The 15,241-nt window shown below is 36.4% G+C and overlaps 2 protein-coding genes and 1 non-coding gene across 3 annotated transcripts; 2 read left to right on the forward strand and 1 right to left on the reverse strand.

The window, feature by feature from the left end:
• Positions 1 to 266: 266 nt before the first annotated feature.
• LOC112164277 lies at positions 267 to 7,423 on the forward strand. The gene is made up of 9 exons (XR_002922314.2): positions 267 to 1,044; positions 1,851 to 1,936; positions 2,501 to 2,593; positions 4,390 to 4,456; positions 4,545 to 4,676; positions 4,909 to 5,127; positions 5,913 to 5,988; positions 7,093 to 7,141; positions 7,279 to 7,423. It is a non-coding gene; the product is annotated as an uncharacterized LOC112164277 (transcript).
• A 1,855-nt stretch (positions 7,424 to 9,278) lies between these two features.
• Positions 9,279 to 10,979, forward strand: LOC121048880 (wee1-like protein kinase). Its single transcript, XM_024300498.2, has 2 exons — positions 9,279 to 10,138; positions 10,618 to 10,979. Exons 1-2 carry the CDS (start codon positions 9,947 to 9,949, stop codon positions 10,711 to 10,713), a joined length of 288 nt encoding a protein of 95 aa, XP_024156266.2. The 5' UTR covers positions 9,279 to 9,946; the 3' UTR covers positions 10,714 to 10,979.
• A 421-nt stretch (positions 10,980 to 11,400) lies between these two features.
• Positions 11,401 to 12,252, reverse strand: LOC112203879 (NAC domain-containing protein JA2L-like). Its single transcript, XM_024344785.1, has one exon. It carries the CDS (start codon positions 12,250 to 12,252, stop codon positions 11,401 to 11,403), a length of 852 nt encoding a protein of 283 aa, XP_024200553.1.
• Between the last annotated feature and the right edge of the window lie 2,989 nt (positions 12,253 to 15,241).

Consider the following 15,241-nt stretch of genomic DNA (forward strand, 5'->3'; position numbering starts at 1 on the left):
TTCCAATTCTCATATGTTCATCTTCTTCCCCCATCTCACCATTTCAGAGACTTTGCAACCCAGCTCTATTCGTCTTCTTCTTTCCTCATCTCATCATCCAATTTTTTAAGAGCCTCACATGCTATTCTTTCCTCATCTTCTATAGGACTGTTGTAATTTGAATTCAGCAACATGTAAACTAAATCCAACAAAAATAGAAAAATAAAATATCTGATCTTGTGAGAAAATCAATCACAATATAAGAAAAAGAAGAACCTATCCTACAAACAAGCATGGGGATGCTTTTTATATCAGCTGAAATCGAGTAGGAAAGTATGAGAAATTAATTTGAAAATAGACCAAGCCCATGAAAATAAAAGAGCAGAGCGTAGATGTGTTTTAAGAGCAAATAGCATGGTTTAGAGAGATATGTATGAGAGTAGAAGAAGATGAATAGATTTGGGTTTAGAGAGATATGAAAGAAGAAGAAGATGAACAGATTTGGGTTTGGAGAGATATGAGAGAAGAAGAAGATGAAGGATGAGAGGTGAGAGGAGAAGAAGAACAGATTTGGGTATGGCTTAGAAGGATGAGAGGTGAGAGGAGAAGAAGAATAGATCCGCAGGAGTTGGATAAGAATTGGGATGAAATGCTGCTACCATTAGATCCATAGGATTTATTCATTTAAAATCTAAAGGCCCAGATTGATTCGTCCCGTTTTGTCCCTTAAATTGTGTCCCGCATGTGAGCAGCCCTGTATACATACATACATCTAAAGACGGAGCACTGTTCATTCAACTGTTCCTCGACACTGTTCATTCGAATTGGCGGTTTTGCCCTCGATTGAAATTTTTTTGTTGCCAACTGACCTGGATATATCGCTCTTCCCGTTGTTTTCATCGTTCTTCTACACTCCTATAGTCATCATTTTCAGTTATCAAGAACGAGAGAGAGAGAGAGAGACATAGAGAGGGACATCGGAGGCAAATCCGTAAAACATAGAGTCCTCGCCCAGTGAAGCCAATTGAATCCGATAATTTCAAGCTTGGGTCATCTAATTCTCAGGTCTGATTTCTGCGAAATTGGGAGTTTCGAATTTCCAGAATATTGTCTTGATTCCATTCTTCTGGGCTTGGTTATTGTGGTGTTTGGATGGAAATTGGGGGGTTTTGGGTTTCTGTGTTTGATTTTCGATTGTGGAATTTGAGAATAAGGGTTTGGTTTTTGCTTCCTTGTTTATGGCTTGGGTGATAACGGTGTTTGTTTGATATGTGAACTGCTGATGTCGAATTTTTAAGGCATCTAACTATAGACCTCTTCATTTGAGTTGTTAGTTCGACATACATATGAAATCCACCAGTTTAATCATTACATATGAAATATACTTATAGTGATCCACTCACCAAATCATTGCAAATGCATCTGCAATCAAGAACATCTATTGTTTCCTTCAATTATTAAGATAACATCATAACATGAGTAGCTGAGAGGTTGAAATAATTCCCCTTGATGTGGTAGGCATCAAAGAATAAAAACAAAAGTAGTTTAAAACGAAACCTAAATTCATAGAGTTGTTTTACTTTGATATAATTGCAATATGACATAAAGCAGAGTTAGGAGTGTAGTTTGATGCAGACTAGATTGTTCAATATACAAGAGTTGTCTGATTCGAAATTAAAAAACCCAATCAAAATTTTAATTGGTGGGTATTTGAAATTTGGACTCTGTTTTTTTTTGGTTCAGATTCATGGCTGCTAATTATTAGCTTTTATAGATGAATTTTAGCCCCGGATAAAGGCTTGATAGAGGTTGCCTTTATGTTTGATGAGAGCTCATAAAACCTTTTTTCTTTTGGGATTTTGTTGAAACAGAAGAAGGAAAAAAAAAAAAAAAAGAACAAGAAGAGGAATAAGAAAAGGAAGAAGAAGAGGGAAATCGAGTAAATTGATCATCCCAGGTACTTTTTCTGTGAATTGCTGCCCAGTATTTGTCACTTAAAACAAGTTGCCAGCTTTTGCTTATTTGAAATACTATTTACCATATCTGATTACTCATGTTTATTTACGGGTGTTTATTGGGTTGCTGAATTTGGAGTTTGATGTGATTCAGTTTATAAGAGATGTAAGATAAAAGCGAAGATTTTCTTATCAGCTATTGGAATTATTGGGTTTTGATATGGGGAGGAAGGGGGTGAATTTGGGTGGTAGGTAAGAATGATTTTCTGGGTTTCAGCTATTTATGATCTTTTGAAAACTGGAGTTATAATTTTCTGGGTTCCTTTCTTTCTTTCTGCTGGGTTTTGGATCTTGGCTATTTGGCTATATATGTAATAGAGCTTGGTAGCTGAAAATATGTGCAGCTACTATTAGAAATATAATTAACTAATCAGTGTTTGCTCAATTTGACTTTCAAACCTTTGTGTTTTTTTCTTTTTTCATTTTGCTTTCACTTCTGTTTACAGCAAATTTGTGTTCAAGTTAGATTTGACATGGATTTAACCTCTAGATATGATATACTGCAGGGATTTCCATAAGCATATCAAAAGAGGCAGCTAATACAGTTCGCGTAGAATCTTAGAACTTAGAAAAGAGCACATCAGTTGATAGCAGAAAAGGTAACAGTAGCTAAACCAGTAGGAATGTATAAAACAGTACTTACAGACTTAATGATATTACTATTTGCTGATACCTTTTTGCCATGTGCATACTATTTGGATCAATCTTTTATTTTTTGGATCAATCCCAGCACAAACTATTTGCTTTTGTATTCGCTTAATTTCTGTTTTCGATGTAAATGTAGGTCGTGCTTCTTATGAGAATTGGTCTAATCTGTGGGATTTGGTCAATTTCAATGGGTGGTTCTTTTTTTTTTTTGGGGGTTTTGTCTTATTGCATGTGATTATGTGAAATTTGTTCTTAGTTTCTTTTAGTGTTGTTCGTGTTTTTAGTTGGTAGCCTAGCGTCTACCTATTAATAGTTTTATACTGTGCTAACAATTGAAAGTTGGAACCTTTTTAATTATTAAATGAAATGAAAGTCATTCTGGTGTTTGTTACCTAATGTTCTTGATTGCCATGAGATTTTTGGACAATTAGATTAGTTTGTTCCAAACAATTTCAGTGTTATTTTGCACTCTCTTTTTTTTTTTTTTTTAAACCACAAAAATCTTGGATTGGAAGTTGTAAACAGTTCAAAGTTTGAAACTGCACTTCAGTAACCTACAGTTCACTAATATTTTTTTTACTAATGGGGCTAACTTCAATGGGACAGAGGAAAGGTGAATGAGCAAAATGATCAATAACAGTGCAAGAATTTTACTTTTCTAAGATCTTTGTTCTTTGTGCTGCTGATAAACAACACTGCCAACTGAACTTTGTTTAAACTTCCTTCCAAACTTTTTGAATTGCTCCTTTAATTTCTGCTTCTGCCAAACACTTCAATCAAATCTATATACATAAACAACCTGTATATATATACTCATTTATTCCGCAACATTTTTCCTCATCTGTATTTCCACCTTTCTTTACTCTTCTATAATCTCTTAATCAACGTTCCTTTCACTTGCAAACAATCAACAATCAGTTCCCGCGGCAACGCGAGGGCCTAATTTTCTAGTTTATTTACTATATACTAAAGGAGAGATACTGTTCATGGGCACTGTTTGTAAGGGGGAGATACTGTTCATGGGCACTGTTCCTAAGGCCCCAAAATGGAATGACGCTTTTGCCCTCATTTTCTGCCACTGAGCCATCAGTTTCTTCTTTCTTCTACTGCCATGGGATTCTTCTCTCCTGTTGGTTTCTCTCTTCCTCCCTTCTGCCCTGGTTTATTAAGCTATCGCCATCACTCAGTACGACATCGAAGAAGTACAGCAACACTTGCAACCACACATGTAACAACCCAACAATCTCGATGTTCCTTGATTTCATCAGTGAATCACGAACCTTAGGATTCTCATTTGACTTTGATCTCTGTGTGTTCTATGTAGTTTCGCAGCAGTAGATAGTTTCTCTGTGTGTGACTTGCTCTTAGGAGATGCTTCTGTATCAACACCCAATTTCCTTTTCTCATCAGAGAGATTTGATCAAACAACAAAGCTACTTAGTTTTGGGGTGACTTGCTCTTAGGAGATGCTTCTGTATCAACACCCAATTTCCTTTTCTCATCAGAGACATTTGATCAAACAACAAAGCTACTTAGTTTTGGGGTGAATTCAGGTCTTCCTTTTTTCTCATCAGCTTCTCTAATTTCATATCAGAGGGTTGGATTCATTTTTAGGTTTTCTATTCTGTGTTTATTAATACTTTATTTTATGATTGCTTCTTGGTAGTGAGACTAGCTAAGGTGATTGCATGAAATAGGGTACTACGACAAGAATAAGCTAATGGGTTCCATCATTCTTTTTGTGCAGAAAGATATTCAAGGGAGGATTGGCAAAGAACAAGCGGTTCTTTGCTTTGCTCAGCTCACTGGCATTGGTAAGTACTCATTGAATTGAGTCACGATCTTCCTTAATATTTTCATTTCAATCCTTTCATTTTAAACAAAAGTCTTTCAATTGCGCAGGTTACAATTATGAGTTCAATTGCGTCTGAATTTGGGTTTGTTTCTGTTGACAACTACAGATGCAGAGAGGGAAACTCTATGTTGGATATTATGTGGCTATGAAGGGGTTCTCTGCTTTGCTTATCAGCGTTGGTAAGCACTTATTGGGTATCTGATTGGATATTTTGCAATGTGCTATGAAAGCGAAATTTTTCTGTATAATTCCATTCTTCTTGCTTTCTTATTGGTTTTTGTGGGTGAGTGAGTGTAATAGATTTGGTTACTTAATTGGATGAATAGACATTTCTACAAGTTCAAAACTGTGGCTATGGTTAGAATATGTAATATATATATTGAGTGATGAAACAATCTTTATTCTCTGAAGCAACATTTCTCCCATGTTGTGAGAGTCATGGATAAATGTTGCTTCAGAGAATAAAGATGGTTTTTCCTTTTCACAGAGACGAAGGAGCTGGTGATAGTTTTTCTTGGAGAAATTGAGCTCATTTGAACAAATAGGAATATCCGATTGAGCTGGCACCCATTTGATCAAATTGGGGGATTTGATTGAGCAATCAGAGATCTTTGAAGGATTGAGCTCCGGGTAAGCTTCTTATGGTTTATTGGTTTTAAATTTTGATACATGCAGTTTTGGGTGGCTTTAATGAATTTGGGATCTTTAATTTTGTTTAGATTGTGAAACTCTACAATCCAAGAATACTATCAGCTTGCATAATATGATAACCATATATCTAATGGCCTTATTAAGTGATAACCATCTTTGTTTCCAGCCAAGTAGAGCTCTAACATAACCTAAGGTCCAAGCTTCATCTGTGATAACACAAATGTTTCAATTGAAATCATTCAGATCATTAAAACACAAAGATGTAGACTTTATTAATTTTCATTGTAAACTACACCCTCCATTTATGTATTTGACTATTTTTGTGTTTCACTGTTAAGTTTGAACAAAGAATAGCATGACTTACACATTTCTTTCAATTTCACTTTAGACCTAACCGGAAACATTGGAGTTGACTTTTAGTCCAGTTTCACAATGTTAGTAACTGAAAGAAGCATTAGCTTTCCTGCTAGCCAAATCTTAATTGGAATGGAACATCTTGGCCAGTACTTGATGTTGCTTTGAAATTGTTTAGTCTGGTTGGAATTGAATTAGTGTTCTATTCATATCTAGAAATGGTTTAGTCATAAACAAGTATATAAAGGCAGCAATATCTCACAGAAATCAATTTGAAACGGTTTGTATATATTTGCATTCTGTTTGTAAGATAACTTGCCATCAATCATAATTATATGTGATAATTGAGATTTGTCTTAGTGTCAGATGTTATGTGTCTATTGTTTATATACATGCTTCATTTTATGCAGTGTGATTGTGGAATCCCTGAAGGTGGTTAGCTTGCAAGGATTTGCCTCAATTTTGGAGCCTAACCTCTGCAGAATTGTGAGTCAAATTTTGACTATTTACTGATTATAGTTGAATTTTGGTTGAGACTAGATGCGGTTAGATGAATCTCTTCAATATGTTTATCAATTCAGTGAAGCATCATCTTGCTTTTAATAGTTCTGTTATTCAAATACTCATGTCATTCATTCATCAAAATCATGTAACGGAATCACTTTAATGGAATTTTTCTGGAATTATATTCTGCAAGGGCTTTTTTTTTTTATTATTATTTTTAATTTTTTTTTTTCTCTAAATAGAGATTTAGAGACAAACCTTCAAGGGCTGAAGCAAGTTCGCAAACCTGTTGTGTTTCATTTTCTCTATTTAGACCTTTGGGGTGTATTAGAACACAGAAGGTCCTAAAATTCTTGAGTTTAGTTATGGTCTATACTCAGTATTCAGATTGGTTTAGATGGATTTAGTTGTTTTGTACCAGAGGTAGTAAGTGTGTGTTTGGGAATGTCTCTGAAATGAAAGTGCTTTTGGGTTTAATGTTTGGAATATGTTATCTGCATTGTTTTGCTCGCTTTGAACATTGTCATGATAGAGTGGTTTAATGTCAAATGAATTTGGAGCAAGTTGTTCACAGTGACAAGTTCCGCAGCAAAGCGCGGATAACATTTCTAGTATTTACTATATACTAATTCTCAACGCACTGTTCCTCGGCTTATGAACAGTGCCGGCTCGAGCCGGGCCGTCACTGTGAACTTATGATTTTGGCCTGCTTTTCTGTCCTAGGTATAACAGCCTTCTTCTGCGACCGCCGATCTTCTTTCTTCTCTATCGCTCCCTTCCATTTCTCTCTCGAATCGCTGTCAAATTTCATCTTTCTCCGGCTCAGGCCAAATTCTTTCCCAGTATAAGCAAAATTCCCAACTCTTTCTATCTTCGGGAAGCCTTTGTCAAGATCGACATTTACTGTTACGCAGTATCAGACTCAGCAGCAGTAATTGGTCGGTGTCGCCGCCGCCGCCGTCAAGGGTTTCCTCTTCCCTTTTTACCCAATCTTCTCAGAGATTGAAGAAAATAACCTTAGGATTGTTGAATTTTGTACCCGATTGAGATCAAATTTCAGTCTTTTTTTTATTCTTCTGACTGCAGGCACGATATCGGCATATTGCTTTTACTCCAGTCTGGCAATGAGAATGAGGTAATTTTGGTTGCAAAACCCGATCACATGATTGCATGCCTAATTTCTAGACCCAAAATGGGTCAAAGAGAATGAATATACATTGCATGTGGGGTCTTTTTGTTTTGTTTATTGGTTTTTATGTGTTGATTTTGAAGGTATCATTTAATTGTGAAAGAAAGCTTTGGAGGAGAACATAATTGTGTATCTGGAAACTGGTTGTGGAAAGACCTAAGTAGCCGTGTTGCTTATGTATGAACCAGTTGATACTCAAACCTCAGAAGAACATGTGTGCTAAATCCTGGAAGTCAAGTCCCCAGTTACTTACATTTGTAAACAAAAGAAAAATATTGGATTTTTATATGTTTCAATGCTTGCAGGAAGATCTTTGTGGTATATATGGATCAAATTGCTCCCAATGGATTATTGCAATGGAGGTAATAATAATACTGAATTTTTTCTTTCATATTTGAGCATATTAATGAATAACTGAAACTGAATAATTGGGGCGGAATCTTACTAGAAAAAATGTGGCGTGTTACTCTTATGCTTATGTTTTGATTTTTGCAGTATTAGAAAGAATGTGGCTATCATGAAGCCTCATGAAGCAGCCAAATTAATTGCAGAATGAGATTTTTCATGTAAAAGGACACTCCCCTGAACTGAAAGAGTAAGCCAATCTTATCTTAGACTTAAGCATTTTCTTTTTGGTAATCACCTTTATAAAGTAAAATGTCCACAAATCTACTTCAAATTTCATGTTATTCTTAGACCTGCAAGACATCGTGAGTCTCCAAGCTGATAAACACTCTTTATCTTTCTTCATGATTGTCTTTCAAACTTCGAGTATCGCAAACCTCAAATTAATTGATTACTTTTGCAACTTATTTAGAAAGTCTGGTTAGACTGCTCATTTCACTTTTGTTGTTATTGATAAAAGTTGAGTTTGCAATACACCTGTTACAAGTTTTTCGTCGTTTATATTTCCGGGCATACCATTGGAAGCATGGTAGGAAATGTCATGGAATTTTCTGGCTTCAGCCATCCGAGACAAGTTCGTCTTAGCAGGAGTACAACATTTCTTTGATTCTGTTGGAAAGTCAATCTCCAATGAGAGTTTCAAGGTAAATGTTATTTGCCTGCACAGCTGTGAAGCATTGGTATTAAAAACTCAATTTCATTTGTGAAACAACTCATTTTATTTTTTATATACAATAATGGGAAGGCTTGATGGAATAGAGCCGTAGAGAGCGACAGAGAGAGCTAAGGAAACGACCTCGCAGCTTTCAAGTTTTGAGCTGCTTAACCAAAACAGAGCTTGCAGCGATGGAGACAGAAACGACGGCGATTCTAATTGACCTGGGTAATATCATGGCTGTTGACCTTCATCATCAATTTACGTCCAACCCTTTTTCAAGGTTTTTTATTTTTATTTTTTATTATTATTATTATTTTTTTTTTTATTGTTTTGATTTTTGTATGGTACTGGGTTTTGTGGGTTTTTTGCTTCCTAGAACTTATATAAAAATGGTTACTGAACTCAAAGTTCATAACTTTCAAGCTTAATCTACAACTATGGAACTGGGTGGTTTTATTTTTTTCCCTAATTTTTGTTAACGTTTGGATTTTTATCAATATGAATTGTTTGAATAGGGTATTGGTTTTGGGTAGGATTTTGATAGTAAAATTGATACTGTCCTCATAAGCTAGCATGTAGGCTCTGCACCATTGAAAATGTCTAGAGAAGTGTGGTTGTTCAATGTAGTGTGGGATGGTTTTGTTCAGTGATTTATTTTTATTGAATTTTAGGGAGGAATTAGTGAATGAATGTTGCAAGAAGAACTGAGTTAGTTCAAGCTATTGCAAATAAACTTTTCAATTGGCCTTCGACTAAGGACTCTTTGCTTCGTCTACGGCTGGGAATTTCATCTGCTTTCATTTTTCTTAAGCCCCATCAAAGTAACAATCTTTAAAAGGGATTTTAGAAGAATGGACTAAGAAGAACTTTCTTCTGGATAACAATCGAATCAAACGATTTTCTTAGTAACTACTTGGTGCCAGTTATAACTGAGTTGAGAGGAAGTTGATACCTGCAGAAACCTTTGTTGGCATTTTGATTGTAAGACTCAAACTTCAACTTACAGTAAACATTTTCTTTGTTATAACTCAAATATATCACTTCCCCATACATTGGATTTTGAATTTGGTTGTGGGATTTTAGGTGCATTGACTGTTATGATGAGAAATACAGTCAGTCATTCATACTTTACTATTGTTGTTTGTCATTAGTTTTATTAACATAGATTTGTTATGAAATGCAGAGACTATACAAATTTGGGTGCAACTGTGCAAAGAAGATGGTTGTGATAAATTTAGGACCTATTGAATGTATACCCTTTCAGAGGGAAGTAAATCTGCTAGCTAATCCAGATAAGTATGCTGAATTCCCAAATCAATTGGCACAGTCATTCAACTCCAAGCTAAGGACCAACATAATGAGCCTTAGAATCTTATAAACCTATCACCGAAAACCAAATAAGCTATATGTCCAATTTCAGTTCAATCACACCAATTTGGATATTGTGTTGATTTGAAAGAAGGTGATGAAGGGCTTTGTTAATGATTATCTCTCTCTCTCTCTCTCTCTCTCTCTCTCTCTCTTGAAAAGTGGAAAATGATTGTTATGGAATATGGTTAAAGTTTAGACTAGATGCATAACCTTTTACTTTCTTTTTTCTCCAACAAAGGCACCGAACAAAGGGTGCCTTTGGATGTGCAACACTACTTGATAAAAGCCTACCAATTGAAGAGGGTGATGCTCGCTATATGCCTTCAGAGATCCTGAATGAGAAACATAACAATCTTGACAAGGCTGATATCTTCTCATTGGGAGTTGCTATGTATGAGCTTATTAGAGGTTCACCGTTACCGGAAGAAGGACCTCAAACCTTAAATCTTAAGAAAGGAAAATTGCCACTGCTTCCTGGTCACTCCTTGCAACTTCAGAACTTGCTCAAGGTACTCTATGTTTTCTTTTCCTTTAGTTGTTGGCTTTGCTTTATAAATGTGAAGTTGTCACTTATGTAGTTCTTCTGCTTATGAATGAACGTGTTCTTCAGTATATGTGAAATGGGGAAATGCATAAACAAAAGTTTTCAGCTTCTCTTTCCTTATAACTTTTGCTCCAAATCTTCAAATGGGAGATGAAAATGTTGTTTGTTGATCAAAACCACCCCTTATCATAGATTCACAGTAATATCTTTCATGTAGTATGGTTTTCTGAAATTGCAAGTAGATATAAGATAGAAAGAATTGCTAAGAAACTCTGAATATGTGTTTCATAAGTAGTAATGTTGGATCCAGTAAGCTTATTTCATAAGAAATCTGTTTCAAAGGAAAGATGCACCTAGTATCCTGCTTTTCTTAAGTTGGTTTGGTCAAATAAAAAGGACATGTGATGGAGTTGCTGATTGCATCATATTGTTTGAATCTATCAGGCCATGTTGGATCCAAATCCAGTCTGCAGACCATCAGCTAAAGAGTTGGTTGAAAATCTAATGTTCCACAGGGTGCTAAAAAATGCATGGGCCTAGGACAACCACGATTGCGAATTGAAGAGATTGGGGTATTGTATTATAGTATATGTCATCCTTTTGTGTCTGCCAGCCCAGTAAAATAGGCAGAAGTATGTGAATGGCCAATTTTGTATCTATAATTCTCCCTCATGTATTAATATGCACCTAATTTTCCTCCTAATGCGGTGCATTTTTTATGAATCCTGAGGATTCCTTGGTCATGGACTCGAGTATTTTACTGGTAATGGAAAAGTCTAAAGCCTTTGTTGGGTGCCTTCTCTACAGATTTGGATTGGAGATGCACCTCTATGATCCTATTAAGGACCAAATTGCGAGTTGAAACCTTCTGTCATTCATTTAATTCTCATTGCAGCTAGTTGTGTGACAGAGAGTCCTGTAAAGTGGAGTTTTCTTTATATTTGCTGTTTGACAGGACAAGAACATGAAACTCTGATGTGTGACAGAAATAGGAATTAAGTAACCAAGTGAAAAACAAATTTGATATTGAAAAACAATTGCACAGCTAAAGAGAGAAGAACCAATGTGATGTTGATTTCATTCGATAGAAATTGATTTACAAAGTAGTGTGTATAACCCATTAACTGGGTTTAAGAATGAAAAAAATGTACATTAGATACATGAAGGAGTAAAAAATTAAAATGAACTATCTAAGAAGTGGTACTCCTAGCTCCTGTAACCAGATTATCAAAGAAGTGGTACTCCTGTAACCAAATTGAAGTTGTTGCCCTCCTCCCCCAAATTGAAGTTGTTGCCCTCCTCCCAAACTGGGGTTTCTCCAAGCAAGTCATCCATAGTAAATAAATCACGCCCATCATCAACAAACAGATCTGGATAAATCTCAGGCAAATAAAAATCTAGATCATCCATTTGTGGATAGGGCAACTCGTAATTGGGATGAACATCCATTTGTGGATAGGGCAACTCGTAATTGGGATGAACAGTACTGCTGCTGCCTTGTTCCTGATGACAAGTCCCTTCCTTTTTCTGCCTTTTAGATTTTGGCTTTCTGGGTTGTGGAATGCTCTTTCTCTTTTTATCATTAACTACTCTGGTATTGCTCCCCTTTCTAGGGTTTTTTCTCAGAGAGCACAGTACCAAATCCGAATCATCATCAAGCTGAAACTCTTGCATCAACCAAGCGTCGTTGTGACTCTCGTCACAACCGCCCTCGTATCGAAAGTCCCGCTTGAGCCCAATAACAACACCATCATCCTCAACCTCTCTCGAATATTGACCACTCCAAGTGCCGGAACCCACTTTCCGATCAAATCTCTTGGCGGTGGGACTCAGCCTTCTCCGATGGGTGAAGAAATAGAGAGTATTTTCATCCTCCACTTTCTTGGACTCACCGCCGCCGTAGATCTGCCAGACAACCCAGGGCTCCTTGTCTCCGTAGAAATGAGGACAATCGGCGACGAAATCGGTGCGAAACTGGTCACCCATGGCGATCCTTGTGCGGAGATAGTAATCGAGCAGTTCCTGGTCTGTGGGAAGGAACCTGACCCCCACTGGGAGTTTGTTGGAGAGAATTGCCATGATTGCAGAAATGGAAAGAATTTCAGAGAGACCAAAAAACTAGGGTTTCGGGAAGGAAAGAATTTCAGAGAGAAAGGGTTTCGGGAATTGGAGAATTGAGAGAGAGAAGAGTGAAGAGAGCAGAGTGAAGAGTCTTCGTGGGGGTTGGGTTTTATAAAGAGGCTAATCCTAATCCTAAACGGAGTTGGAATCAGCAGTTCTGTTCACACGCGCTTTTGTTTGCAACGGTCACAAATAAAAGAATTAGGATTTTTTTTTTTTTTTTTTTTTTTAAATCCCCACCACTCGTCACTCTTTTTTTTTTTTTTTTTTGAGAGAGAGAATGGAAAGAATTTCAGAGAGAAAGGGTTTCGGGAATTGGAGAATTGGAGAATTGAGAAGAGGCTAATTGAGAGTGAAGAGAGCAGAGTGAAGAGTCTTCGTGGGGGGTGGGTATTATAAAGAGGCTAATCCTAATCCTAAACGGAGTTGGAATTGCTCTCAAACGCGTTCTTTAAGACAACTCATTCATACACGGTTTTGTTTGCAACGGTCACAAATAAAAGAATTAGGGTTTTTTTTTTTTTTTTTTGAGAGAGAAGAGTGACTAGTGGGTTTTATAAAGAGGCTAATCCTAATCCTAAACGGAGTTGGAACACTTTCAAACCCGGTTTTGTTTGCAACGGTCACAAATAAACTGGAGAATTTTTTTTTATTTTTTTTTTTATTCAAGGAAAGTTCTCTATTAAACTCAAACAAGTAATACAAGGAAAGCTAATACAATCTCAGAAACTGAGATCAGCCCCTAACTGGAGAATTAAGAGAGAGAAGAGAGGAGAGACGAGCGGGGGTTTTATTTATTTATTATAAACAGAGGGAGGTTAATCCTAATCCTAATTGGTCACAGAAACAAGTAAAAAAGTCAACACAAATTCCTGATACAGTCACGCTGTAATGTACAAAGCCACATGATCGAAATGAATGTCACAATTACCATTTACCAAGATAGGAAAAACCATTTCATTTTGTGTACCATTACCGTAAAAGAAGAATTTTTTGAAAAAGCTTGTGACTTAATGAGGACACAAAATCAAGCTTAGAGCCTAAAAAATACTGAACTAAACCAAAGAATTTTCTGAGCAGCGAAGCATTCATTTGGGTAAGGCTGGTGACCTCGTGCAATATAGGCCCAGTTTGGCCTCGAGTTCAACCTTGGATTAAACAACTTATTTCTCAATTTAAGTCGCTGAAGTTGTTCGGTAAAATAACAACCATCGATTATAATTAGAATCTCCCACTTCTCTAGGTATAATCTACAAAGCTGCTATATTGGTGCTTCTAGAAGCAGGGATTTCAAAAGTTGAGTTCACTTCTTGACTTTACCTAGATTACTCATTTACCCTCATCTTATATGTTATATTGCCTGATCTCATTTTACTTTTTATTTATTTATTTTTTTTTTCTTTTTAAAAAGATGATCAAAGGGTTTCACATTTTACCATTCTAGACTGAACCAAAAGATATCGACGCCAATACAAAAAGATACTCTCCTGCTCTAAGTTCTCTCCATCTACATATCTGCAGATGATCACTCCTTTACAAACTTATTTGGTAAGGCTATGTTGTTTTTGAATTTCTTATGAGTCTAAAAAGTCAGTCGCTTGAATTAAGCAACTCTGTTTCTCACATATTGATTTAGGGTTGTACGTATGTGTGATTCTTGGTTATCTTCTGTAATATTTTCATATTTCTCTCATCTATAAGGAGGAATGATACTTTGAAGTTTCCGAAACCTCCCAATGATAATGACTCAAATTATGCAACTTCAAAATTAAAATTGAAATTATATATTTTGACATGGAAATATTATATTGTGGATGCTGGTTACCCACAAATGAGGTATCATCTTCCACAATTTCAATTCGGCGACGAACCTACAAGTATGTAACCACATGAACTTAGCTTTTAGGAGAGGCGCTGAGCGTATTTTTGGAGCATGGAAAAAAAAATAAAGATTTTAAAAGACATGCCTAGTTATCAATTCATTACACAACTCAAAATAATTATTGCAACAATGATGCTTCATAACTATTCAAGAAGACATAGTCGACATAATGTATATTCATTTCAATAATAGAAGTAATGTCCAAAATGAGATGGATAATTTGGTTGGGGGGGGGGGGGGGGGGTGGAATGCAGAAAAAGAACATGGTATAAACTACAATCTCGAGGCACAAGAAATGGATAGTATGCTTTTAACGGTACTATGCCATGGTGTGGTTACTGACTTAGTCTGTGACACTGTTATGCTTTTCTTAGGGGAAAAAGTTTAAGATTGGTACATGACATATAGGCCGTCCCGAAGTTCGATGGATTAGGTTTCAAAGAATTAACTTTGGTACATGACGCTACAATCCCGACCCAAAATTGGTGTATGCCGTTACAGCTCCCGTTAGTCAGTGTGATTTTGGTCAAATTTGTACGGACAAATCCTTCATTGATTGACAAAAAAAAAATTGCAGAAGAAGAAGAAGGAAGAAGAACGAAAAGGAAAACGAAGAAGAAGAAGGAGAAGGAAGAAGAAGAAGGAGGAGGAGAAGAAAACCAAATTTGATTGTCCAAATCAAACCTTGATATTAGGGAGGAAGAAGGATGAGGAGGAGAAGAAGAAGAAGGAGAAGAAGGAAGAAGGAAGAAGGAGGAGGAGGAGAAAATTAGATTTGGGTGTCCAAATCAAAACTTGATATTGGGGAGGGAGGGAAGAAGAAGAAGAAGAAGAAGAAGAAGAAGAAGAAGAAGAAGAAGAAGAAGAAGAAGAAGAAAGAGGAGAAGAAGGAAGAAGAATAAGGAGGAGGAGAAGAAAATCAGATTTTGGGTACCCAGATTTGGGTGTCCAAATCAAATCGAGGAGGGAGGATGGAAGAGGAATAAGGAGGAGGACAAGAAAATCAGATTTTTGGTAACCAGATTTGGGTGTCCAAATCAAATCGGGGAGGGAGGGAGGAAGAAG

Source organism: Rosa chinensis, chromosome 5 (assembly GCF_002994745.2).
Source record: "Rosa chinensis cultivar Old Blush chromosome 5, RchiOBHm-V2, whole genome shotgun sequence".
In the NCBI taxonomy this organism is placed as follows: Eukaryota; Viridiplantae; Streptophyta; class Magnoliopsida; order Rosales; family Rosaceae; genus Rosa; species Rosa chinensis.

Coding starts and splice junctions, on each gene's coding strand:
- LOC121048880 (XM_024300498.2), top strand. CDS start 9,947: ATGCCTTCAGAGATCCTGAATGAGAAACATAACAATCTTGACAAGGCT. Junction 10,139..10,617: donor AACTTCAGAACTTGCTCAAG/GTACTCTATGTT, acceptor TGAATCTATCAG/GCCATGTTGGATCCAAATCC.
- LOC112203879 (XM_024344785.1), bottom strand. CDS start 12,252: ATGGCAATTCTCTCCAACAAACTCCCAGTGGGGGTCAGGTTCCTTCCC.